General features: G+C 47.9%; 4 protein-coding genes across 7 annotated transcripts in view; 1 reads left to right on the top strand and 3 right to left on the bottom strand.

Annotated features, from left to right (window-relative positions):
• ZBTB1 (zinc finger and BTB domain containing 1) overlaps positions 1-314 on the bottom strand; it is a 28,118-nt gene extending 27,804 nt beyond the window's left edge. The window contains exon 1 of one of the 2 annotated variants that reach the window (XM_030484440.1): positions 261-314. The gene's annotated coding sequence lies outside the window, so the exon portion shown is untranslated. The remainder of the gene's footprint in view (positions 1-260) is intronic. The other variant, XM_030484450.1, reaches the window with a different exon arrangement.
• On the top strand, positions 202-6,034 carry ZBTB25 (zinc finger and BTB domain containing 25). Of its 2 annotated transcripts, none has more exons than XM_030484453.1 (3): positions 202-403; positions 1,025-1,204; positions 2,378-6,034. In XM_030484453.1, the coding sequence occupies exons 2-3, from the start codon at positions 1,032-1,034 to the stop codon at positions 3,513-3,515; spliced, it is 1,311 nt and encodes a 436-aa protein (XP_030340313.1). In that variant the 5' UTR covers positions 202-403; positions 1,025-1,031; the 3' UTR covers positions 3,516-6,034. The 2 variants fall into 2 exon arrangements, with proteins under 2 accessions (XP_030340313.1, XP_030340314.1); XM_030484454.1 differs by lacking the exon at positions 202-403 and adding an exon at positions 646-729.
• A 6,310-nt stretch (positions 6,035-12,344) lies between these two features.
• On the bottom strand, positions 12,345-18,114 carry AKAP5 (A-kinase anchoring protein 5). The gene is made up of 2 exons (XM_030484439.1): positions 17,969-18,114; positions 12,345-16,762 (listed from the first exon to the last, which is right to left on the bottom strand). Exon 2 carries the CDS (start codon positions 16,120-16,122, stop codon positions 14,728-14,730), a length of 1,395 nt encoding a protein of 464 aa, XP_030340299.1. The 5' UTR covers positions 16,123-16,762; positions 17,969-18,114; the 3' UTR covers positions 12,345-14,727.
• Positions 18,115-21,869: 3,755 nt separating this feature from the next.
• The window catches only part of MTHFD1 (methylenetetrahydrofolate dehydrogenase, cyclohydrolase and formyltetrahydrofolate synthetase 1), a 42,405-nt gene continuing 37,652 nt past the window's right edge, over positions 21,870-26,622 (bottom strand). For both annotated transcript variants that reach the window (XM_030484438.1, XM_030484436.1), the window contains 2 exons: positions 22,986-23,094; positions 21,870-22,810 (listed from right to left, as the gene is read on the bottom strand). In XM_030484438.1, coding sequence (XP_030340298.1) covers positions 23,005-23,094 — 90 coding nt within the window. In that variant the 3' untranslated portion in view covers positions 21,870-22,810; positions 22,986-23,004. The remainder of the gene's footprint in view (positions 22,811-22,985; positions 23,095-26,622) is intronic.

Raw genomic sequence — 26,622 nt, 5'->3', positions numbered from 1 at the left:
TGTTTAAAAAAAGGCAAAAAAAAACCCCTCAACCAAAACCCTAAACCAACAAAAACACATTTATAACAACGGCTGAGGAGCTCGGCAGCCGATACCCCGTCATGGGGGGATTTCAAACGCGAAGTCCCCCGGCCCAGGGTGAGGTCTCTGGAGCCGGAAAACAACCGCCCCCAAAGTCCCTCCCTCCCTGCCTCGGGGGCTGCGGCCGCGCAGTGCCGCGCCCACGCCCGCGCAGCAGCCGCGTAGGGGCCCGCGCTCACTTTTTCCTGCAGAAGCGGCGCGGCGGGGGCAGGCCCGGCCCAGCGCCGGCGGCGGCGGCAGGAAGCGGGGGGGGGCAGCGCCCACCCCATCCGCCGGGCGGGCAGCGGCGCCGCGCCGGGCTCAGCGCTGCGCTTCCGCGCGGGTAAGCGGCTACGCGGGCGCGGGGAGCCGCGGGGGGCCGGGCCCCAGGGCAGGGCAGGGCGCTGGTTCTGCCCCCCTGCCGCCTCCCCCCCCCCCAATAATTTTGGGCTGAACAATAGCAAATATCAGCATTTCTTGTCAAAGGGGCCGCGGGCGGGGCCGGCTCAGCCCGGCACAATGGGGCTTTGTCGGATTCCGCCGCCAGCCCCGCGGCTCCTCCGCCCCCTGCGCGGCCCCGCGGCCGGGGCGCAGTGATGGCGAGCGCCGTGAGCCGTGCGGCACCGTGCGCGATCCAGGGCCAGAACGAAAACGCGAGCCAGGTTTAAAGTTAGTGCCGACACACCATGGAGCGTGGTTAATGTGTAGGAGAAACAGCTCTGCTTGTAGCTGGCCCGTGGGAAAGTCCCGGGTAGGGTTTGGGCGCATTGAATGCGGGCCTGTGCACCGGCGGGGGTATCGTAGCAGAAATTATTAGATCGGGGTGCAGGGGCCGGCTGGAGTGGGGAAGGGGCTCTGCGAGGGCTCCCAGCTCGTTTCAGTGATGAGAAACCCACACTGGAGCCTTCGTGAGCTGTGCGATTGCTTCCTGAGATGAACAAACGCCTTGTGCTCTTGCTCTCAGGCTCGCCATGGATGCGACCGGCCACAGCGTCCTCCTCCTCCAGCAGCTGAACATGCAGCGGGAGTTTGGCTTTCTGTGTGACTGCACAGTTGCCATTGGAGATGTTTACTTCAAAGCCCACAGAGCGGTGCTCGCTGCTTTTTCAAACTATTTTAAGATGATATTTATCCATCAGACGAGGTAAGGACACACAGCTCTCCTACCTTTTAAGCACTCTGCCCAACTTCATGCTTTTTCCACTTTCTAAAGGTATTAAAGTCTAAACTGCTGGGTGGCCTATGATTATTTTCCTAACCCAGCACATGCCTTGGCTCTAAACACTCCCAGTCCAGAATGTGCTGTCATTTAAAACCACCCTCTTAGTCTGCGCATGCCAATATGAGGCCCCACATTTTGGATATGAGACATTTGTGTGATGGGAGAAAATAAACATGTAAGTACCACAGTCCTCCTGCAGTGAGTACCTCGCAGATTTGCAGTCTAGGGGTTTCCAGGTACCTCCTGTCCGTACACAGTGCATCTATTACCTTGCACTAGATTGCAGGCAGGCTTGCTGCGTCGGACTGTCCCTTCTGGCAGGATCCATAGGCTTGAAGCAATGGAGAAGCCGTAGCCTTTATCACAGTTCTGCACTTGAGACTCTTGCAGATAAGGACTGAGACAGATCATAAACTTATTTAAAGCTGCTGTTCAGGTGCTTCACCCAAGTGAAGCTCAGGAGTGGTTCTGCAGGTATAACAACAGTGGTGCCAAGGTCTAATCTCGTCTCTGATCTGGAGCTTGCTGGTTGTAATCGATTAAACCCTTGTCCATTCCCCTTGCTTTTTGAGGGTCGTGGCCCCCAGCACCTTTGCAAGATAATCGTTAGGTATGGGCCATGCAGACCTTTGTCTGGAAGCGAGAAGATCAGTTAACTTCCTTTCCGCTAGATGTTGTTTACTGACGCTTAAATGCAAAGCTCATAAAGATTACACAGTAGCGGCAGCTGAATTTATTACTTAAACACGCAAATATTCTTTGCCTTATGTTACTGGAGCGGCACACACTGGTGATGCATAGCTTGCGTGGCATCACTGCGGTGCCGCGTGGCAGCAATTGCCTGTGTATGCGAGTGATGGGGTGGCTGGGAGCTGGCCACTCTCACCATCCCTGGCCACGGTTGTGCACATGGCTTTTATAATCCCAGGGATAAATACACGCTCAGGCACTTTGCTGTGCAAGCAGAGCAATTCTGCTTGTCTTGGCAGGGAGTGTTGCTCTAACAGCAAACAGCAGTGCAAATGGACAGGCAGGTAATGGATCAGGACTGTAATTGGGAGCCATGTATGTACTTAATCATTTGTCTTGTTTCAGTGAATGCATAAAGATTCAGCCTACAGACATCCAGCCTGACATATTTAGTTACTTGTTGCATATTATGTACACTGGGAAAGGGCCAAAGCAGACTGTCAGCAAGAGCCGACTGGAGGAGGGCATCCGCTTCCTCCATGCAGACCACCTCTCCCATATTGCGATTGAGGTGAACCAAGTGTTCTCCCCAGAGCCGGTCCAGTCTTCAAACTTGTACGGGATCCAGATCTCGACCACACACAAACCAGCGAAGGAACGCCTGGGAGCAAAGGAGAGTCTGCCCAAGGCGGGCAGCAGGCCTGCTGCCCAGGGCGATCACCCCCAGCTGCAGCTCTCCCTGGCCATCGGCCTGGATGACAGCTCCCTGGACCAGCAGGTCGCTTGCCCCTCCGCTCAGCCCGCTGCTGTCACTAAGCCGGCAGAAGAGCGTCCGAAGCTCTCGGTCTCCATAAAGCAGGAGAGGTGTGACTCGGAGCCTGTGGTGTCCCAGAGCTGCACCCCTCCTTCTCCAGATGTAGCGAGCCCCATCTTTGCTAAGGCCAGCCTCAAGGTGCACTTGTGTCACTACTGTGGGGAGCGTTTTGACTCCCGGGGTGGGCTGCGGCAGCACTTGCACACCCATGTCTCGGGCTCGCTGCCCTTCGGCGTGCCGGCCTCCATCCTCGAGAGCAGCGACCTGGGAGAGGTGCAGCCTTTGGCTGAAGATAGAGAGGCTGGGGATGGCCACCGGCTCGGGACCTTCCTCCTTAAGGAGGATGAGCATCAGCTGGAGCATCCGAGCTGCAGCGACCTGGAACCTCTGCAGATCAGCCAGCTCTCCCTCATCTCCAAGGACCACGAACCAGTGGAGTTGAACTGTAACTTCTCTTTCTCAAGAAAGAGAAAAATCGGTTGCACTGTTTGCGGCCGCACATTTTTCCGGAAGAGCCAGCTGCTCGAGCACATGTACACACACAGAGGGAAACAGCACAAATACGGCCGCTGCCAGCGGCTGGAGAGCCCTGCGACCCCCAGGTTTCATCCTTACTGTAACAGCGAGAGCATGGGGAAGAGTTCCAGTTTACCCCAAGACCACTTAGATGAATGTATACTGGAGTCAGATCTCATCCAAGAGAGTGTTGATACGATCCTGGTAGAGTAGTTCTCCCCCTGTGCAGCCTTCAGATACTGAAGCTGGATATTTTGGCATTTTCTACCTAGTGAGTGGCTGCTCTCTGCAGCTGACTTTCTTCAGCCACTATTCCTGTCACCTCTGAGATAACTGTGAAGAACTGTGTACTTTGATTTGCATACTTTCTTTTTTACTTCTCTAACTTTTAAAGTCAAGCTAATTCCCACCTAAGTCTTTCTTGGAAACCTCCGTGTAACTCAGTTACCTTTTTTGTAAATGTGAACTTATTTCTGCTCTGCTTTACTAGAGTTAAGCCGGTATTGCTGGGTGTGAGGTTTAAACTCTGTCTAATATGCTGTGCGGTGCTTAGGACTGTTTGTATCCCATAGAATTGCTCTTCTGAAACTAGATGGAGGGGAAACATAAAGGGATATGTGTTTCCCAAACAGTTTGTTTTTAATTAAATATCTCAAGGAGGCAAATCCTGATGTTTGTGTTGTATAACTGCAGTTAATAAATCTCTGCATAAATACATGCAGGAGCCATAAGGCTGGTCTTTTCACGGGAACTGGCAGTGCTGATGGAAAGATGGCAACTTTTGCTCTGACAACCCCTGAAGTTCTCATCAGTACAATCTTTTACTTTTTGACTCAAGAGATTTGCATGCATTTTTCCTCATTCCTATACCCTCTTGACAGCTGCTACTGCGTGAGCAGAGACAAATTTTGATGCCCCTCTAAGACCACGTCCCATGATTGGACCGTCTTCTCTGCAAGGAGGAATGAAAGCTGCAAACATGTGCAAAGATGTGTTCTCTCGGAGAGGAGGCACATCCTAACCTAAGTCTTTACAGGATTAAATACCACACATTGATTTTCTCAGCAAAAATTATTTCTGACTCTATTATAAACAGCTTGGTGCAAACACATTCTTAAACATTTCAATCTGTGTGTTTGGTATGAGCAAACACATAATGTGTTATTCCTTTTCTGCTTATGGAGCCACCACGCATCTTTTTGCCTTTCATTTGTCATTACTAGATATCTGAAGAGTAATGACATATCCAAGAGGGCTTTAAAATTGTATGCATTCCTCTTGGTTTCGTGCTTTGTCCCTCTCTAGTTTTTCACCTGAGATACCCTCGGCTTCCTACCAAATGGACGCTCCTCAAGAGATGCTCTTAATCAGAAGGCCTCAAAGAGGCACACAAAGTTCTTACAGTGCAAAGGTTTCTTTTGCAGTGAAGAGCAAAAGCCTTGCGAGCTGCTCCCATAATCTCATTACCCAGTTTTTGAGAAGCTGGAGGCTCCCTGCCGGTCCTGGTGGCGTTGAGTCATTGCCTTTGGAAAGGGAGAGCCTGAACAATGGTGAGAACAGTTTACTGTCAAAGTGCCCTCTCCAAAGCTCTTTGTAGTCAGGGACCCTCGAGCTGTCTTCTTTGAAACTGTCCTGAAGCAAGAGCTGCAATTAAATCGCTGCCGAATTAAAAGACCATCTGAGGTCTTTGTAAGGGCAGCTGCTGCTTCTCCTGGGCAGGGAGCTGCACACTCCAGGGGATGGATTGGTCACTGAGAGCTGCCAAATTGTGTTTTAAGACAAAGGGGAAAAACAAACAGCCTCTGAGCCTACCCGGATGATGTTACAAAATGCATGCTGCGGTTTGGTGTGTGCTTGCCTGCTAGACAGAGTGCTCCTCTCCTTGCGTGTACCCAACAAAGCTGCTCTGTTGCAAACGCATTGTAACTCTGCTTAAAAAGCCTTTCTTTAAAACAAGCAAAGAAGCAAAACCCTGCTGACATCCAGGCCTGCAAATGCTGCATCTAAGCACATTAGTGCTGCACATGGAGTGTTTCGTAGAAGAGAGCCTTCTGGGTCTCTCACAGGGTAATCACATCAGCTAAATCACATCCAGACTGCTTATAACTGGGGCAAATGTCCTCTGGCTTCCACTGATCTCTGTTTCTACATGATGGTAAAAAAAAACCCAAACTATAAAAAATGGTATTTTATAGTCATTCCCTATTTGTGTGCAACACTTTGACGAGTGGGCTGGCTTCTTTGGGTACTGCTGCTTCCCTTGGGTTCCCACATTTAATTTAAGAACAGAAAGGAGTGTCTGCTGGATTGGGTATAGCTGTAGAGGAGAGCTAAAAGTGAGTTTCCAGACTATTCAGTCAGTAGATGAGCATCCTGAAACTTTGACTAGATGCCTAACTTGCTTGAACTAGTTGATACTGAAAGTCAAACAGCCCTTGATGTCTCTGCAAAGATAACCGGGTACAGGTAATAGAGCTCAGTAGTGGGGATGGCAGGGCGGACTACAAGCAGCAGTGCCCAAAGGCATCTCTGGGATATGCTGCTCATCGTCAGGTTTGTGGCCATGATTGTTTTGTTCACTTCTCGGTTATTAAAAGGGAGCTTTAATAAAAACTGTGAGCTTGGGTAGAAGATCCAAATGTCTATCAGCTACATGTGCATATGTCTTGTAGGAGTGACTCCACTGTACTGACTGCAAATACATCCATAAAGCTGAAATCATCCTTAAATCAGAACTGTGTTCAGGTATGTACGTGTTCAGTATGTCTCTGATAAGTTACAACTGCAAGCAGTATTTTTTTAATCGTCACACCCCTTTTTAGGAGGTAGTTTAGTTGGGCTTTGCGGTACTGAACATCTGTGACATCAAACATCTGCAAAAGGCATTTTTTGCATCATTTGCGTTACAAGAAATGCATTTTCAGCACTTTTGTACTGCAAGCGTAAAAGTTATAATTAAAGCAGTTATATTAAAGCAGCTCCGAGTTACGTTAACTTGAAAACATCATTCTCTCTAAGTCATAAATAGAAAATAATTTTAGGAGACGGTTATGTTTTCTAAGCAAGGGCAGCAGCTGCTCCTGGTTACATCATAAGATGGTTTATTACTCTGTGTAGAAGACACTTGAATTACTGAGTGCTTAACCTTTATGCCAGCATGTGCTTGAAAATCTGCCTGACTCGCACAGCTGGGCTTGGCAAATGCTCGTTTCTTGTGGGGTTTGGAGTTTTTTTCATTAAAACATACAATAATTTGTCACGGTGTGCAGAATAATGATACTGGCAATTCCTTTTGGATATCTGAGATTGGTTGAGAGATGCACATGGGCTTAGGCAAAGCAAGTCCCATGGTGATGATACTTGAAGTCAGGAAGTCTAAAAGCTCCAGGGGATCCACAGAGCTTTGTCCTGTGCTGAGCAGGGGTCCCAGCATCAGGGGTGCAGAGGTGACAAACCACTGGCATTGAAGTGCCTTGTCTGGGGGCTCTGCAGGTCCTGCTTTATGAAAAATATTTTGGGGGTTGGAACTAGATGATCCAAAGGTCTTTTCCAACCCAAACCATTCCATGATTCTAAAACAAGGGAAGATTTGGGCTCAGACCCCTGCCAACACCCCTAGCATGAGACTTCTTGGCCAGCACAAGTTAACCTCTGAAATGCCAGGCTGTGTCCAATAGGGGCCGTGTTTATTGGGCTGCTTAGGGTGCAGTAAAGGGTGTGGAATAAAGGGTATTTATCCTCCCTTGCAGCGTGGGGTCTAGCTATTTTACTGAGAAACTTGCTTTTCATCACCTGCAGTGCTGAAAAAAGCAGGTGGTGCTTTTTTCACCTGCCAAATAAAAAGCCCTTTGGTAGCACTTACGCAGTGAAAGCATTAGGCTGAACTTCTCCTGCATTATCGGTGCCAGAGGAGCAAGACTTTGGTGCCTGTTATTTACACAAGTCAACCTTAAAAGGTAACCCATATCCTCTCAACATTCACCTGCAAATGTTCAGATTTTACCTTTTCCACCTTGAATTTTTGGGTGTCAGAGAAAAAGGGATGCTGGCACTTGCCTGCTGGCTGCCCAGGAGGTGATGCTGATGGCCAGGCTGTGCTCGCCCCATCTCCACACAGGACAAAAAAACCCTTCAGCTCTTCTTATTTTTTTTAATATATTTTTTTACAAGGGCCTGTATGAATAGGATAAGGACAACCCTTTAAACTGCGAGAGGGTAGATTTATACTAAGTATTAGGAAGAAATTCTTCCCTGTGAGCGTGGTGAGGCACTGGCACAGGTTGCCCAGAGAAGCTGTGGCTGCCCCATCCCTGGCAGTGTTCAAGGCCAGGTTGGACAGGGCTTTGGGCAACCTGGTCTAGTAGAAGGTGTCCCTGCTCGTGGCAGGAGGTTGTAACAAGATGATCTTTAAGGTCCCTTCCAACCCAAACCATTCTGTGATTCTATGATGATTCAGTGATTTCACTTTCTGCACAGACTGTGGTTACAACATGCATCTTCAGCCGTCTGGCTACACCAGCCATTTGCACAGGCTCTTCACTTGCATGTTGTCTGTCAAATCACTGCAAATCAGGTGGCAGCAGCACGCAGGGGGTGTGGAAGGGCTGACACATGGGTGCAGTGCCTCTCACCAGAGGGGTTTGGGACATTTGGGCATACCGGGAAGGTTAAAAAGGGAAAAGAAATTTGTTGTCAGGATGTAAACCTGAAGCAGTGAGCATAGTCATTAAAAATAAAACCATGAACTACTAGAGTATAATGCTGATGCTGAATAGTTTTCTACTATGTTGGAGGCAGAAGGTATAAATCTCATGTAAGCAAAGCCTTCAGAAGTGCAGTGAAAAGTGATCTCAGCATCTACAATTCAGCATCATTGAATGGGACTATCGTGAGCTATCAGTGCCAAGGCAGGAGGCTTTTTGGCTTGTCAAAGCCCTCCCACGGTAATCTGCCAACAGCAGGTCACGCTATACCGCTGTAACCATCTTCAGCTTCACTGTTTAATAAAGCCCAGCCTTTTCTTTCCCCCTCTTGCCATGGTATGCCAAAAAGGACAGCAACTGAGTGGGTTTCCCAGCAATCCAGCACAAGGAAAATATGTTCTAAGCCATAAGAAATCAGGAGGAAAAAAGTAACGAAGATGGATCTGCCCTAAATTACATGCCAGTTAGATATTTACAACTGGAGCTGTGTCAGGACTGAATTCCTTGAGGTGCAATCACAGCATCTACAGGATTTGCATGTTTCATTAACAAAAATTAATGACACAACTTCAAAAGCAGCCTAGGAGTGGACGTGTTTCCACTAACTATTCTAAACTGAACGCTGCACCCTTAGAACAAAGGTGCAGCAAAGCTCAAAACCTTGTCTGCTGAATTCGGCTGGTTTTCACCTGAGCCGAGATGCCCCCTAGGAAGCTTTGCAGGACTCCGGCCAGCATGGAAGCCCATGCGTGGCTTTGCCCTCCTGGGATGTGCAGGGCAATGCTGCTAAGGGCTTCCAGCAGTAGCTGGGCAAAACTTAGTTTGTTAACCCTGCTGTTCCTGAGACAAACAGCGTAAGAAAACATTATGTAAATCCCTCTGTCCCTCTTGGCACTGGATTTGCAACCCACTGTTTGCAGGATGTAAAGCCAGCTCCAGGCACCAGGGCAGGGAAACCAGGGATGATGCAGGGGAAGAAACACCATGGTAGGCAGAAACACAGTGTCAACCATCGCGCCAGGCCTCTGTGCGGCCCGTGCCGGACGTGCAGCCCCGCCGAGCTCCGGCCAAAAGCGCTGCTGTGCCGGGGTGGAGGCTGATGCTCAGCATCAGCCCCGTTTCCCGCAGCCATCCCGGAGGGACCGCTCCGGCAGCGGTCGCCTCCGCCACCCCGCAGCGACGCCGGACCCGGCAGAGCAGGCGCCAAAGCCTGTCATTAGGGTCCGAGCATCCCCCACCAGCCTCTGTTTATGCCGGCGGTGCGGTTGTGAGCCGCTTACTCATCGCGTTAATGAGCAGGGTGCAGGTGTGCATTCCTGTTGTGCCTGTTGCGCACGCCTGCCGGCCCCGCGTTGGCGAGCCAGCCGGTCCCCAGCCCGCTGCGTCGTGCCCGCGGGCTCGCAGCTGCTCTCCGAACTTCAGGGAGATTTGGGGTGAGAGGCTTGCAGCGCTTTGGCCTTCCCTGCCTTGCTCCAGCTAGCGAAGCAAATGCAAATCCGGTTGCGGGCTGTCTGGGCTGCGAGGAAGCGCCGCGCAGCGTCCGCCCGCGCTGCAACGACAGCGCCCGACGCCTTTGTGCAGCGGCAGTCTGGGGAGCTTTTGGCAGGCAGAAAGCGAGCGGCTGAGGCTGCTGGCAGGAGCTGGGGGATGTATCGCTCCTCCTCCCTGGTGGGGATGCTCAGAAGCACCGTAGGAGTCGGAGTACTTGTGCTTCCCACCCAGCTGCCATCTCACCAGTCACATCACACGGAGCTGTCACGGCACTGAGCCTTGACGCATCGGCACCTCAGCCTCGTGTCTTCATTAAAATGGCAAACAGTGAGAGCAAATGTGACACGGATGAGTTAGATCCCAGAGATGACATCCCTTTCCAGATCAGGATTTGCTCTCTGGGACAACAGCAAAGCAATGCTTGATGTGCTCACGCACCAGTAAGGACTTGGTGCTGGAAAGACACCACCCACCCAAAAGGCCACTGGTACCTGCAGAAGGGACTGCACTGGGGCACCAGTGCCGGGTGGGGGGCATGAGGGGTGTCTCCTTTTCCAGATTAAAGAGGTTTGAAAGGATTATCTCTGCTAGGTCTAATGTAAGGACTGATGGGGTGACTGCCAGTCATAGCTGCAGATGACACTTTCATCTTAGCAATCTGAATTGCAAAATGTGTTTTTCTAATGTCTCCCTCACTTTGTATCCAGCATGTTTGACAGTTTTTATGGAACAAAACTTATTTTAAAATGCTGGGTTTGTGTATTTTAGCTGAAACCCACATTCTACCTAAATGGACTTTCACCCCTCTGCAGAAAAAATCCATTGGTTAAGCACAGAAGTGCATTCTTCACAGTTCTCTGCAAAAGGAAGAAAGTTGTGTCTCCTAAAACAAGTTAACTGCAGATGTAAAATAATACTAAAGCAAATTATTTAAATCAATATGTTCTCTTGGAGCATTTCATTGCTTTGTGTTGCTCATGTTGAAAATCTGTATCTGTATGACAGGTGATATTAGGGCTTCACTGCCCTCAACACATGGGTCCATCCACAAGGTCTGGCTTCCATCCATCCCAGGCACAGACCAGGATTCCTGTGAATTTCCTGAGTTTCCTCAAGTTCTTACATGCATTTGTGAAAAAAAAAAACAACCCAAAGAAATGAAAACACAACTCCTGGATTTTCATTTTTATACATAAGGACACATAATGAAAACATCCCATCATTTATGCGGGGACTGCATCTTTGATTCAAACACAAGATTCTTGGCTGCTGTAGATTTGGTCCTTTCAAGCATATGGAGCTGCAGTGAACTTCAGCAGCTGGAGATCCGGCCCTAAGCAGCTCATGCATTTCTGATGTACTTTCGGTGTCCCAGGGCAGGAAATAAAAGGCAATATTTATTTGAGCTATCATTGCCTACCAGCAATTTCCACAAGGAACTTTTCAGTGGGTACACTTGTTTTCTGCTGGGCTGACGCAACAGAAAAGGTTTTTATCCCCCTGGAAGCCTTTCTGGGCATGAGTTATAGTAAACACTCTTTTCTTTGCTGCTAATATAAAAAAGCTGTGGGAAATTAAAATATTCAGAATGACATGGCAAAGCAGGGATAGGGGACGTGTCGAATATAAAGCCAAATCATCCGCACTAAGCAGAGTGCTGGAAACATCTGGAAGAAAAGCAGCAACAGCACAGGCGGTGGGGTGAGCAGGAGAACCAAGTAGTTCATTAAGATACTGCTGCACAGCAACCACTTCCATAATTCAGAGGGGCAGCAAGCAACGAACCCCTGGATAAGAAGCCAGATGGCCCAAAGCAATCTGAATGGGCTATCAGCAAGCAAGGTTTATTTCCGCTATCAGTGAGAAATGTGGTCCTAATGGCAGGCCACACTTTTGTCTCTGGCACAACCAGACAGTCACATCCTTGCGTGTTGCCCGGCCCGGTACTCCTTTGCAGTAGTAAATTTACCATTCCTTCTCTGAAATAATAAATGTTTTATTAATATTCAGCTCTCCAACCATAATGAAGGAGCAGGTTGTCTTAATTAAGTCATTAGAGACTGTTATGAGTCTATATTCTGTTCTGTAAACCTGAAAGAATAAATAGTATTAATGTATATTTAGTACTAGTACTAGTATAGTAGTAGTAACGTATATATATTAAAATGTATAACTTCCCCTCCCCCGCCCCATTTTCTGTTTGTTATAAAGTGCATCAAGAAATAACACAGAAGATGTTATGCAAAAATAGTATCAGGGCGTGGGGCCCATTTGAGCTGTAACAGGAAGCGCCAAAGCACTGTACTTGCTGCTGCCCCTCCAGAGGTGCCAGCTCTGCTATGGACCCCATCAGCACCAAACCATGCACCTGGAAATAGCACCCCAGAGCTCTGGGAGCAGAAGGCATGGACTAGCAGCTCACAGAGGAAACCAAACCACCCAAATAGCATCAGCAGGAGCTGTGTCGCTCCATGCACAGCAGGGTTTGACCCTGGTCAGTCTGCAGAGCCTCAAACCTTTTCCTCTGGCAGTATGAGAAATTAAACTGTCAGGCAGCAGGATGGCTTTTCTTAGCCACTGGAGACTTGTGATCCTTCACAAATACCTTATAGCAGTCCCTGGGTAGCCAGGACTCTGGTGGAAATGACTGGGCAGGAACTGAAAGGAAACCTTATAAAAAGAGTGCAGGAGGAGCAAGACTCCAAAAAAATCAGGTCTGCTACCTGAATCCCTCTGCTCACCATATGGCTGCCTGAAAAAGTGGGATACAACAGAGCACCACTGTGAGTTTATCCTTTCATGTGTAAAATCTCTCCATAGCTGCTCACGCAAACACAAGGCAAGAAAACAACAGGTACAGTCAACTTTAATGAAATAATTGTCAGTTATATGTACAGCTATAACAGAGGGAAGAACCAGCTACAGAAAGGATGCAAACACAACTCTGGATGTGGAGAAACTGTCACAGGGGCTGGGCTGGACCACAGCATTTCTGCCATTCTCTTCCTCTTTTGAAGATGCATTTCACCCCAAAGGCAATACTGAAATACATGAAATCCTCCTGAAACTGCTTAGCAGGCTGACAGAAGATGGCAGCCTGGCCCCACAGGGTCATTTCGTGTTTCTTTACCAGAGCCCAGACATCCTCCTCCACAGCCAACGCCAGTGGGGCCCCACAGAGCTGCTGCGACCCTTTGCTCAGCACCGACCAGCTGCAGTGCCCAGTGTAATCCCATAACAACCTCCAGCATCAGTATGGCTCTTCTCAGGGGACTGCAGCAGGTACATATGAAAGTCCTTAAAAAGTTCCTTTCGAAAGTATGGCAAAATACCTGGAAAGACCAGTATGAAGTACAAAGCCATTAAAATTTTACACACTGAATTATTGATATCTGATAACTTATTAAATAAATCCACAGAGGAAGAAGACACTTCTTTTTTAACATCCTGTGATTTTTCTTAAGTTCAACTTGCACAGAAACAACCTGTGGCACCCACTGCTCACAGTCCTCTCGTAACAATGGAGATGCTTTATCAAAGTTTAAAACATGGTTGCGCACCAGGTACTATGAAAGTTTACAGCCCTTGTATTTTAAGAGGAATCCAAATCCTATGCTGGGAAGGGAAATCTCAGTGCACTGCCTATGGTCAGTGAGAAATTGCCAAGCCAGGCTGCTATTTCTGTATCAGCCGAGAAAAACACAGGAGAATTTTCTCAGAAGAACAGGCTGACTTGCCCACAGCTGTACGTAAATCCCAGCTGCGCAGATGCAATTCCACATTATTAAAAGGCCCCTTTCTCTTGGAGAGCTGGTAGGTAGAGGTGATGCTCGTACACACACACCATGCTGGTGCACACCCGCTCAGAACAGGGCAGTTTGTGGGGTTTGATGGCAATTGGCCTGTCCAGACATTTTACAGCCAGGTCCCCAGGCCCTCATGTCTAGATTTTTTCCCTGAGGACTTTGGTAAGATTGCTCCAGCATTTCCCTGTGTGTATCAGCGCAAGCTACGTGACGTGCCGGAGCCAGCCAGAGCCCAGCAGCAGTGAGCCAGGCATAATGCACATTTCCCAAGGGATGCCCGGGCTTGGCTGAAGTCAGGCAGGCTTTGCAGTGAGGGGGGAGCTGGAGCAGTGTGGGACAGGCTGCCGCCAGCACCCAGGGACGCCAGCAGCGCTCAGACCAAATCAAAGCAATTTGAGCGCCAGCAGTTCCCCAAACTATGTCAGCGCGGAGGCAATAGTTGTCTGCTAACACGCATGCAGCTCACTGCTATTTATATCACATGCCATATATCAAAAATATGCTACATCCGAGGACAGCTTCACCACAACATCATGACTGGAATGGAGGAAGGCAAGGGAAGGAGAGGGGCTGCCCGCAGCAGGCACACTCCTGCCCAGCCCGCACCACTGATGCCGCTGGGAATTTTGCTCATTGAGCTTAATGGTGTGAGAATGGCCCCCAGCAGACTGTCCGGCTGTTGTTTCCTTGGCATTTGCACAGCCCAAGGTCAGAAAGGTGAGTGGCTGATGCCGTGCTTTAACACATGTGTGGAAATGCACAGGCATTTGACAGGAGAAGAGGCCAAATGAAAACCATCACCCACTGCAGTCATCCAGCTTCATGCGACACGACAGCAGGGGTGACCACGGTTTCTGGCATCTGTACATAGCGAGTACCTGTTTGCAATACTAAACACTGGCCTGAGCCTGTCTGGCATTGACGTCTTCATGTTAACATTGCAGTCACTCCACTCTCCCTCATCTCTGCTGAACCCCAGGGCAAACCTCCAACCACGTCCGACGTGCCCTGAATACAGCCCAGCAGCAGGTCAGGCACTCGACACCTCTTGGGACCTCTCACTAAATGCATGGTACATACAGATTTATAGCATGAACAGTGGGGAAACCTGGCATGGATGATGGCAGAAGTGTGGCCTTGACATAAAGATGCCAATAAATGAAAATAGAGTCACTGCAATACCTTCCTTTTCCCGCAGCTGCGGTCAATGGCGCTGTCTGAAGCCCAGCCCCAGGGGACACACTGTACATAGCAGGGTCTGCCCCATGTTCCAGGATCCGTTTCACATAGACACACAACTGAACGGGCATGCAGAATTAACTACGCCTCGGCCTCAGGAACCCTTCGAGCTCTGCATACACACCCCAGGCCAAACGGAGCTTTAAATCACTCCCTGTACTCTTTATTTTGGGGGCATCAGTGCCATCACAGAAAACTGTTGTGTTTATTCTGTTCCAGGGCCATTTCATTGACCAGCTGCTCTATGGACGACTGAATGGCTGCCTTCACAAGGGAAGAGGCGGTTTCTACGAGGAGCAATTCGTACTGCTCCCCAGTTCTGTGCTCCTGGTCGCCTTGAGCTTTCTCATCTGCTTGGGCATCACCACCAGCCTCAGGACCCTCTTTTTTACCTGAGTCAAAGCTGCTGCTTGATTTTTTGTTCCCTTTTTGCTTATTTCGGTGCAAAACAGGGGATGGCTCATAGGCCTGGTCAGAGTCGGTGTTGTCAGAGTCCTCAGCTTCGGTGACAGTGATGACGATGCCAACAGCTGTCCCTATGTTTGCTCCTAATGGCACCTGATGGCTGGAGCTGTCCTCCACGCTCGCTGCATCATCTTTAGATGCTGACTGATTGAATTCCGTTACGGTCTCTTTGACTTTGCATTCCTCAGGAAGATTTATGCTCTTTTCTGATTCATTCCCTTCAGGCAGCTCTTTGCAGATATTAGGGATTTCCTGCAGCTCAGTGGTTTCTGGGGTGCTGTCAGGTTGATCCTTGGAAATGGGCACTTCAGCAGCAACCTCGCCACCTTCCACATGGACTGTGGTTTCGGGTGGGCTCTCCTCCTGCAGTTTTTCCTGCAATGTTTCATTAACTGTCTCTGAATCAGTTATCTCCGACTCGATGGTGCACTCTGTATGTTCCTCTGCATCGGGTGTGGGCTCTGTCACGGGCTCACTCTTGTCAACAGAACTAGCACTTTCCTTTGCCGTATCCTGGTCCTCCTCTGCAGAGGCTGGGCTTAAGGATTCAGGCTTGTCCACCGGGGACAAATCCTCCAGCTCTTCACTAGCTTTATTCACAATGCCCATCGCTTCGTTTGCTTGAACACTGTCCTCTGACTCCTCCACTGCTTTGGAGGGGCTGGGTTTTTTCCTGCCTCTGGAGAACCGTACACAGGGCATCTTCACGCCAGAGCAAACCCGCTTCTTCGGGACGCCTTGCGCGCAGCCCTCCTCAGCATCCACCTCCAGCCGCACTTGGGAATCAGACGGCACCTTCTTCCGTGAGGATTTCTGCCTTCTCCGAGGCCTTGCGAGGTTTTTGATGGCTGTCCAGGCTCCTCTGGAGGATCGTGACTGGTTAGAAACTTTCACCTCCCCTTGGTCAGTGCTGACACATTGGCTTTTCTCCTCTGAGGCTCCTTCACGTGCATCCCTCATGGTGAGCCCCTTCTTACGGGACTTCTTTCGCTTCTTAAAGCAGAGCATGGAGGGTTTTTCTGCCTGTTCCTCCAACGGGGAGCATGTCGCCCCGGTGCTGTGAGTCTCTGCCTCTCTTGGGTTCTCCATTTGAATTTCCGTAGCTGCCTTCACCATGTTCACTTTGTTTGTGTTACATTACCGTTTTCCTTGATTAACGCATCAGACACAGGAACTGCAGAGATGCTCAAGGCACATTTTTTCCTCAAGTTGTTTTCAAAATAACGTTAGTTGCTTTTTAACGAGCGGATGTGGCAGTGAAGAGAAGTTCTGCTGAAGCTATCACATGCACTTTACAACTCTCTCTTTGTCTTATGTCTCCCTTTATCATCTCTCCAAGGAATCCCGCATAGACGTGAAGTTGAACAAGCTTCTGCTAGGCTTTGCTGGCAAGAGTCACTCTCACCTCCGGGACAATCCACTTCCAGTTGCACTGGGTCTAACAGCACGACCATTTAATTACCAGTCTGACATTACTTTTTTCTCCCCCAAAGGATGACAATCAAGCCAAAAGTTAACAATTTTTATTCACCCCATGGACCTGGAAAGAACTTGCGCTTTCTGAGCTATTTGCAGTTCCACGTTGCCCAGGGAGCTGGATTGGAGCACCAGTAAAGCCAGAGGCCGGCAGTGGCTGTTTTCTGCCCTCCAGTGACAAGTCAGGTGCTGCTTTGTCTAGCTTTGCTTTCTGCTTCAGTTCCTCTCTCAGGTTACGTGAGGTTTGCTGTGAAGCGTGGCCGATGCTTCCATCTCTTATCTGTAACACAACAAAGAAATTATAAGACCTGAAGAGCAATTATTTTTTTTAATTAGAAAAGTATTTCAAAGTGGTGTTTGGTTTGGGGTTTTTCGTTAATATTCCATTCTGGGAGGCAGACCAGGGCTGGCTGGAAAAGCAGTTCTGTCTCAGGATGCCCCATAGCAGTTTTTCCTGCTAATTAGCATCAATATCCAGAGGCAAAATAAGGCCACGAAGATGTCAACCCAGTGATGTTCCAGCACAGAAAATACTATTTTGCTATATTGTGTGGTGAAAGGGGACTTACTTTTTTTAACTGCCCATATTACAGCAAATCCATATTACACATGCACACGCATATATTTTCTTCTCCTACGGTTAGCTGAATCTTTTCCCCACCGCTCCATATGCACTCACAGTTCCAGCTAGGGAAATTACACCCTGAGACAGCAGATATTTTTATCTTTAATGCACCATATGACAATATGCAAAAACACAGAATACAAAAAGGAGGCTTGTGGAATACAAAAGCGAAATCACATGGCAAGAAAGGAGCTTATTTATACTATGTGCATGCCTTCCATGGCAACCTCAATTAACACCGCATGTGTTCATCAGATATGTGATACTGTAAGATGTATGTCACCCTTCAGGAAGAAAAAAAAAAGAAATAATCGCTATCTCAAAACATCATCCGAACAGTTTTGGATATAGAGACGCAAAAACATGTTACTGCGAGCAGACCAACTTCTCCAGGACCGGCTCGGTGATTCCGGGCAAATCTTACACAGCGTTTTGTACTGTTTTCAGTAGTAAGGTGACTGAACGGGGGCTCGGCCGGGGCGCGCTCCCCGCGGAGCAGATATGGGGCTTTAAAACATAATAAAAAAAGAATGCTAATTTTTGAAGGGAACAGGAGCAGCGCCGGCAGAGGCGCGTGTGCGAGCGAGGAGCCCGCAGCTCCCGCTGCCCCGATCGGAGCCCGCAGCCCCGAGCCCGGTCCGGTCCGGCCGCCGCTCCCGCAGCCCAGGAAGTTCTGGGTCGCTCGCAAGAGCAGGAGCCGTCCGGCACCGCCGCTGCACCCCGAGACCTCCCCCCGCCCTGGCCAAGGGGCACTCCCCGAAAGCAGACTCCGTCCGCGGGGATGGAGGGGCTGCGCGGGCAGCCACCGCGGCGGCACAGGACCCCCCCGCGGCGCCCGCCCCGCGCCCCCCGCGCCCTCACCTGCGGCCCGGCCTGCGCCGCTCCGCGCCGCTCCGCGCGGCTCCGCGCGGCTGCGCTGCCGCCGCCTGCGCCGCAGCCGCGCCCCCCGGGCCGGCGGGGAGGGCGCTGCCGGCAGCCCCCCGCCCCCCGCCGCCAGCCCCCGGCACGCCCCCGGCCCCGCGGCGGCCCTGCCGGCACCCAACCGCAGCGAGCGGAGAGCGCGACGCTGGGGAGGGGTCCGGGACTGCCCTCCCCTGCGAGCGGGGACCGTCCCGCCACGGGCAGGAGGGGGTCTCTGCCCGTTTGCACCCCAGCACCCCTCTCTCCCATGGGATGTCACCCCCTCTTCTTGCGGGGCAGCATCCCTTTTTGCAAGGCAGCATCTCCCCTTGCTCGTAGGGTAGCATCCCTGCCCTCTTGCTGAACAGCATCCCTCGCTTTCAGCACGGAGGCATCCCTCCCTGTGGGGCAGGATCCCTCTCTCTTGCAGAGTAACCCTTCCCCTTCCAGGTTGTGCACGGCAGCAGCAAATGCTAACCGCAAACTGCACTCAAGGCAAAGGTTTTCCAAGGGACTGAGTTGGGATTTTGGATCCCAAGATGCACTGTAGGAGAGCAGATGTGCACCCTGGAGGAAGGGATCGCTGGCATTTGCGGATCCAGCATTTGCCTGACTGTTTGGGAAGGAAGGGGGTCTCCCTCTTGGCGGCTGCCTTATTGTGTCCCACCTGAAACCTTTGCAGCGGTAAGCACACACAATTGGGGTTGCTGCAGGAGCCAGGCCTTCAGAGGTGCTGGTAAGGATAGCCAGTTCTTGGGTTTTAACTAACGCTTGCCCGAAATGCCAGAGAAAGTGCCTCTTTCATGAGCCTCTTTTCTGCAAAGCAGCTGAGATCTGACTTTAAAAAAATCACGTCTCCAGCTGTTACACGATTGGTGAGAAGGCCTCCGGAAAAAGGACTACCAAGTGCAGCTGATGAACTGAACATGAAACTATAGCTGGAGATGCCTGAACATCCCCATTCATCTCCACAGGGAGCTGACTGACGCCCACAAAGGTTTTGAGGACATTAACTACTTCACAGCACGCTTGCACATAAGAACCCAGGCACAGCAGCACACTTTGAACCCGCAAGTGGCTTCCCGTGAAGGCCAGCCTTGGAAAAATACACATGGCCTCCCACCTCCTTGGCTTCTGCATGGGAAAAATGCACAAAATGGGCTCATTGGGCTGGAATGTCAGCCAGCAGGGCAGAAACGTGGATCAGGCAACAAGGAATTGCCTTTTCAGAAGCTCCCCTAGGAGATGTGTTTGCTTGCCTTCACTCAGGATAATAATCTTCATTTGGAAACAGCTTTTCTCCTCGGGGTGGGTGGTGAGTTCTAGTTATGCCTCACTTCTGCGTTAAAGCCAAGCGAGGCCCCTCAAGGAGATCGTTCCTCACTGCAGCCGGTGGCAGGAGGAAGGAAAGCAGACAGTATCACGAGGATGGCTGGTGTGTGTGCCAGTGTGATGGAGGCAGGTTCTCATCAATCCCATGTGGAAACAACTGGCATGGAATTCAATTATTCCTGCCCCTCCTGGGGAACATGGTAGCACCAAAGACTGTGGTGGAACAGAAATAAATAACAGGGTCTGGGGCAAGTAGAGGATCTGATCAGGAGACGGATAAGCTTGAAAGAACATCCTGGCCCAGCTCTAGGCTTCATTTTTTCCTCCTGGGCCCACACTGGTAACATGCAGCAAGCCAGCCAAGCACCACTTGCTCCTTTTTCTTTTGTCCCTATTGCCAGTAAAGAAAACCAAAGCAAACCAACATCAAACCCCTGCACTATTTCTTACATGACATGATGCAGGACTCTCATTACAGCACAGCTGGGGAAACATGGATGGCCACACCACCAGCTAGGTGATCAGGGCCCACAAATAGCCGACAGAGAACAAACTCGTACATAATTAGATTTTTCTCTAGGCAACAGGAAGAGAATACAATCTTCCACTATTTAGTTAGAAGAAATTAAGTGTCCTTTGTGTCCTATTTAATAGGGCAAAAACGAGCCGGTGTACTTAGTTGCAAAGGAGAGACCTAAAAAACCCAACTTCTGTGTCAGTCCTGCAAGACCCAGAGTATCATCATAGAATAGTTTGGGTTGGAAGGGACCTTCAAAGGTCATCTAGTCTAACCCCCCTGCAAATAAGCAGGGACATCTTTAACCAGATCAGGTTGCCCAGAACTTCATCCAGCCTGGCCTTGAATGTCTCCAGGGATGGCACATGCACCACCTCTCTGGGCAACCTCTGCCAGTGTTTCACCACCCTCATTGTATAAAAATGTTTCCCTCACATCCAGCCTGAATCTCCCCTTTTAGTTTAAAACCATTACCCTTTATCTTATCATAACAGGCCCTACTAAAGTCTCTCCCTATCTTTCTTATAAGCCCCTTTTAAGTACTGAAAGGCTGCATTATAAGGTCTCCCCAGTCTCATCCAGGCTGAACAACCCCATCTCTCTCAGTCTTTTCTCATAGGAGAAGTGCTCCAGCCCTCTGACCATTTATGTGGCCCTCCTCTGGACCTTCTTCAACAGGTCCATGTCCTTCCTGTACTGAGGACTCCAGAGCTGGACACAGACTCCACTGCATGTGGGGTCTCACCAGAGCAGAGGGGGAGAATCACCTCCATTGACCAGCTGGTCACACTTCTTTTGATGCAACCCAAGATACAACTGTCCTTCTGGCTGCAAGCACACACTGCCAGCTCATCCAATCTTTCATCCACTTTCTCCCCTGGGGTACTCTCAATCCTTTCATACCTGACCCTGTGCTGATACTGAGGGTTGCCCCAACGCAGGACCCTGGAGAGCTCACATCTCATCACATTCAAAGCATTCCCCACTAACCTCCAGAGATGCTTGGGGTATTTTTTTGCCCCTCTGCTTTGTTGCCACCTGTTCTGCCGTGCACAGGAAGCCCTCCAACAGTTGTATGCCTGAGCCACTGCTCTGCCTCCCTGCAGGAGGTGGACTAGCAACCTCTTGAACCATCTCTCTCAAGCACATGTCTATGAGCTCATGCTAAACTAGAAGGAGGCTAATCTTAGCATAAATTTGCACTTATCCCATGTTTCGTAAGCATAAAATGAAGGTGGAACACAGAGCACTTGCAGGAAAGCAGTGTAGCAGGGAAGATTAAATGTAGGAACTGACAGTGGACTTGGCAGCAGCAGCTCTGGCAACCTCCTTCAGGGGAAGGCTTGGCTGAGGTGCTGCAGGTGAAGAGGCATTTTCATCCAGGCATAGAGGCTGCAGCAACAACTTCTGACCCCCTCAAGTGGCCTGTGTGCACTCTGGCAACCCTGGCTGCCAGTAAAGCCTCAGCTGAATACCATCATAGAGGAAAGTTAGGAGGCCATGAATGTATCTCAAATGCTCTTGTGACAATTCAAGCTGTTCTGTCTGCTTCTGTGACAATCAGGTAATTTTTAGACAATTATTCTCCCCTCCTGAATAACTAGAGAGCTATAGCTCTCTCTCTCCATATATACACAGTATCTGTCTACTACAGATGCGCCCTTACACTGGTGCACACCTACACCCTGATTATTCCAGTTTTCACCAAAATCGGCGTATTTTTAGATTCAGTTCTGATGCAAACAGATCGGCCTTGCAAGTCTTAATTCAGATCTTTCGCAGTCAACTGCAAGTATCTGAAATTCAGAGTAATTCAAGTAGTTTATTTCCTATAGATGACACACATCATCTAGGAAACAGGATTAAATGTACATACACAGTGGTGCATTGCAGGCAACTTATTGCTGCAATAATCACTCCTACTTGTCAATACAGGGATTGCTGCCATGTACAGTTAACCACAGAAATAAGTCCTACTTCAGTAACCTCAGTGCATACGTTAACACCCCAAAAGCACTTGAAGTATTTACCAGTTTATTTGTATTAGTTAAAAAATTGGCAGCAATTACATTTTTATGTTACAGAATGATTCTTGGCCTGCTGACAAAACCTGCTACAAGTTACTTGGTCGCTACTCATGTTGTCTCTATTCACCAAACAGGTAGCTCAGGAAACAAGGCACATCAACAGTGTAACTGTACTGATTGTTGAGCATAAAATGGTTTAAAAGATGTGTGTGGTAGAAGCCACAGTTATGGGCCAGAGATCCAGTCCCAACAGATCTGATATCAGAGGTCCAATTTCCTTCACAGTAGAATACGGTAGTCACAGCCGGGCTTTCTAAAAGGGAAATTTGACGTGGCTTAGGTGGTCTGCAGGAATAATTCAGAGCAGAAGCCAGGGTAAGCACTTCTGGAGAGAGGTAAGAAGGAAAGGGGATTCCTTCTTGCTCCCTCTTTTAAATGACACTGGTGCAGGTTCATAGCGCAGCAGTTTCTCCCATAGTGGAGAAGTAGAATACAGAATTCAGTATGGCAAACAGGAATATGCAATGTACAAGACTTTCAAAGATAACATATGCTACAAAAGCCCTATGGCTAAGACAATTAAGTCCCAAGACTGTTCCAAACAGCTCCAGATTTAGGATTTTTAATTATTAAAATCAGGTACTTGAATCAAAGAGGTCACTAAACCTAAGCTTCTGTATTCTGCTTCAGCTACAATTATGAAGCAGGAGGTTTGTACAGGAAGTATGCTTTACATGCTCAGTGTCAACTAGCTTGGAACACAGAGGTATAAAAACTACTGGAGATTAAGAGCAAGTGGTTGATTCTTTAGCATTCCTCCTTCCAGTCACTTCTTGCACTGTATTCTCAGTAATACCTTGTTTTGACTTAAAAAAAAGATCAGGGCATAGTTCCGTTTACGTGACTCATCAGGTGTTCTTCTGGGAGCTGAAAAGAAAGATAGATTTAATTACTATTATATAGTACTGCAGGCAACTTTCAGGCTGAATTACAATCAAATGTCATTTGGAAACATATGGCATAATATGAGATCGGCTTAACTCCATTATCTCAAGATGAGAAATAAAGCCCAAATATTGAAAGCCTTCAAGAAGGCACCTACCTTCAGTTAATAATTCCTTTCAAAAGAGCCCATTTACTTCTCCTGACACTGGGTCTAAGTCTATATCATAGAAACAGGGTCTTGTAGGAAGTCCTGGCATAGTGCTCATCTGTACAAAAAAGATAAAATGTTAAAATGGAAGCAGCATAGTTTCATGCAGAAGATACAATACTAAAGACTACGATGGCAGTTCCTTGCACATATACAACTAGTTGGATGATGGTCACGTACCATTTTGAAGCATACCGTGAGTCAGGAACTCCTGGCTCAGTATACAGATCTGGAGGTTTGGTTTTTTATGATGAGGATTTAGTTTGGCTTCTGCCACTGCCAGTGACCGAGCCCAAGACTTGGCAAAGTACTTAGACATCTAGCTGACCAGTTAACTGTTAGAGGAGCATTCACGGACTGCCGTGGTGAGCCAATAATTACTTGTGGCAGTTTCCTGGTTATTAAAATGAGGATTCATATATTAACACAACTTTGCCGACTGTAAAGTCTCAGCTGATTACAACTCTTTAAGAGTCTAGAACTAGAAATGTTAAATAATTAGGAATAATTATTACTGTAAAGAGAGTTTAAATAGTTTGTGGTTTTCTTTTTTAACTGGGATAAAGCTTAAACAGAGATGGAGAGGTCAGTTCTGACTAGAACATTTCTGAGGTGTTGAAGTCAGAAGGGCTGTGCAGTGGCAGAACTGAAGCCAGCAAAACAGCTGCCAGCACTACTCCTGCCTCAGGCCAGCCCCCTCCAGTTGTCCCATTGCCAAGTACCCAGTTTCGAAGCCACAGAACGCAAGGCCAGCAAGGACTACACTTGGCCTGATTTACTAATGCAGCTGACAGGATTTCCCCTTCCCTAACTCAGCATTTAGCCCAGCAGCACATGTAGGCTAAACATGGATGCTCTACAAAGGTGGGCAATTTGTGACCTTGCTTGGTAGTTTGAGCCAGTGGTCATTAACTGCTTTAATAAAAACTTCAAGGTCTCATTTTCTATCTGCATCATCCAGCCTCAGCTTTCACAATCAGTATTGTTAAGCCTGTCTCTAAGAACCATTTTGTGAAGCTGGTATTTTCTCCCTCAGCAAGTATTTTGCATACTTACCAAATTACCTTCCAATCTTCCTTTGATAATATAGCCTAAGCAGCAAGGAGGCAAAGCTGTATTGGTTAGGCATTTTCTGCAGTTCTCAAAACCATTCAGGGAGCTTTTGGACTCCTATCCATTTTCCTAAGCCATTTACAAGTGCTAAAACCAGTCCCATATGGACTATACCACTGCAGGTCTTGCATGGCTTATGCAGAGGTAAAAATCACTTCAAGACCACTCTTTGTAATGAATTCTAGGACTGCACTAGCTTTTTGCCAGAGCTGCTGATTTTCCCAGACATAGGGCTACAGAAAAGACCCCCATTCCTTGTATTTGTGCTTAGTTGTATGAATATTTTGCTCTCAAAAGCCATGGTATTAAGGGATTCAAAGTGCCTGGAGAGGTTTTCCTGTTCTCACCATAGTCATCGTTGGTCTCTTGGTCATGCAGAGCAAGAAACTTCCAATTTATTTATCTAACACTGAAGAACCAGAGCTTTGCAGATCTCCACTTACAGATTCAGAGGGCCACAGCAAGAGCTGAGACAGTGACACTCAACAGAGAATGAGTTGCCATATTGCTGAAGTTGGGCCTGACTTCTCTATTTCTGGCACTGACTATTCTGAAAGCAATGGTGAATTTTCCTCTTTTCCTTTCCTATCCATAGGGCAGCCATAGCAGCTACCCTGCTACTTAAAAGCAGTCTGCTTAAACCCTGAATTCTTATGTAGTACAGGGTAATTTCCATCCAAGCTACTAATTTTCTGTACAAGTGCCTACAATGCTTAATCCACTCAGTTATTTTCAAAGCTGAAGAAATGAACTTTTCCTCCATTGTTCTCCTCCCCTTCAACACCCCATGTGCTGAAAAAGACACAAGGCAATTCACACTATTTACTTACCTGAAAAAATTAGACCACGTGGATACCATCAATCCCCTTGCAAGATTTCAAATACACCCAATGCCAACTAAGCACGTATTATTTATTGCACTTGTGAAACTTCCAAAAAAAAAAACCGTTTAGGAACTAAAAAAATCAGAGCTGAATAAATAATTTGTTTTCAATTCATCAGGAGCACCGGAAGAGAAACCCAAGCTATTTGAGTCCAATGATTTATTTCACTTTAAAACTAGATATTTGAAATTATATTTCCTTTTAAACCTCAAAGTATTTCATTAAACTACAACAGCATCAACTTTGAGCCAGAAAGGGAAAAACCCAAAACTCGGAAGCTGAGAAAAAAAATGAAATGTGATATACCTTTGTGATTATCTTCAGATAACAATATCTATGCACCAGTGATTAATTCAAATTCCTCATACAAGTTTCTGCACAGAGCTACATATTTGCTGCATTTTCAGCTCAGAGTTCAGTGGGTGCTGCCAAAAATTTATTCTGAGGCTAAAACACCTCCTGCTGAATGGGTTTAAAATAGTGGTCTGATTCAAAATGCCCTGGATTTTTTCTCAAAAGGAAATCCCTTCCCTGGCTTTACAGACACCACAGAAAAGTTATCTTCATGTCCCTAACTGGAAGACTTACTGTTAATTCTGGCAGAATTAACACCATGATTTATTGCATGCCCAAGTAAACATTAGGAATCTGGGAAGGGAGCAGAAAGGAGAGTCCAACTTCATAAAAACTGAAGACATCAGAAAAAGAACTAAAGTGTTAGTTTTAATGTCTGAAAACATCTTACTCTTGTGTAGCTCACTAGTGCTGCATACCCTTCCTTTCTCCAGTGCTGATTAAAAAAAAAATAATAAATCATTATTTGGATTAAATCTTGGCTTGCAAAAAAATGCCATTAATAACAAGCACGCTCTTCCATTTTATCCCAAAACACACATTACTCTTTAAAAAGACAGATGAGCCGAAGTTTTATCAGGATGTGGTTATTTTATCTATGTTGGATAATCTGGAAACCCTTACCTAGCTTTTATTTTTTTTTTTTTTTTTTAAGAATTAAAAGAAAAAGATATCCAATATTTGGCTCTAGCATTTGAAGGAAAAAGGAACCCAACTCTTAAATCAGCAAATTCCATAATCTGAGCCATGCACCCTTAATGCTTTTGAAAAGTTACTAAAACAAACATGTTGCCGTGAAGACTTCAAAAAAGGTTGAGGCCCCAAAATAAGAAAAAGACAAAGCTGCTTGCTCCAACTGCTCCATCCCCTAAAATAATCTAACAATACTTAACATTTACTCAGAGGAGATTCCCCAGATAAGATTTCCAGTGGATCCTTTCATCCTAAAATTCTTTCTTTGGACGCAAACCTGAACGTTAGTTCATTTTGCAGGTAGCTCCTCTTTCTACCAGTCAGTTAATATCAAAGCTGTGCCAGGATCCTGTTTCCATTGTGGCTACTCTCTCTCCTCTCAGCTGATATTGTGCCAATCACATCAAAGAACAGAAAAGAAAAACTCAAGGGCACAGTGAAATGAATTGCTGGAACTGACGCAGGCTGAATAGCAAACAGATGGTCGGCAAAACCATGAGAACCAAATGGGAGGGGAGACTGATAAACGATTAATAGCACAG

The sequence above is a fragment of the Strigops habroptila genome, chromosome 4 (genome assembly GCF_004027225.2).
Source record: "Strigops habroptila isolate Jane chromosome 4, bStrHab1.2.pri, whole genome shotgun sequence".
In the NCBI taxonomy this organism is placed as follows: domain Eukaryota; kingdom Metazoa; phylum Chordata; class Aves; order Psittaciformes; family Psittacidae; genus Strigops; species Strigops habroptila.
The sequence above is the reverse complement of the archived record's forward strand: the minus strand, read 5'-3'. Positions and strand labels throughout refer to the sequence as shown.

Excerpts from the sequence above, each read along its gene's own strand:
- AKAP5 (XM_030484439.1), bottom strand. The coding sequence starts at position 16,122 with ATGGTGAAGGCAGCTACGGAAATTCAAATGGAGAACCCAAGAGAGGCA.
- ZBTB25 (XM_030484453.1), top strand. The coding sequence starts at position 1,032 with ATGGATGCGACCGGCCACAGCGTCCTCCTCCTCCAGCAGCTGAACATG. Across the intron at positions 1,205-2,377 it reads ATATTTATCCATCAGACGAG|TGAATGCATAAAGATTCAGC; the intron begins GTAAGGACACAC and ends GTCTTGTTTCAG.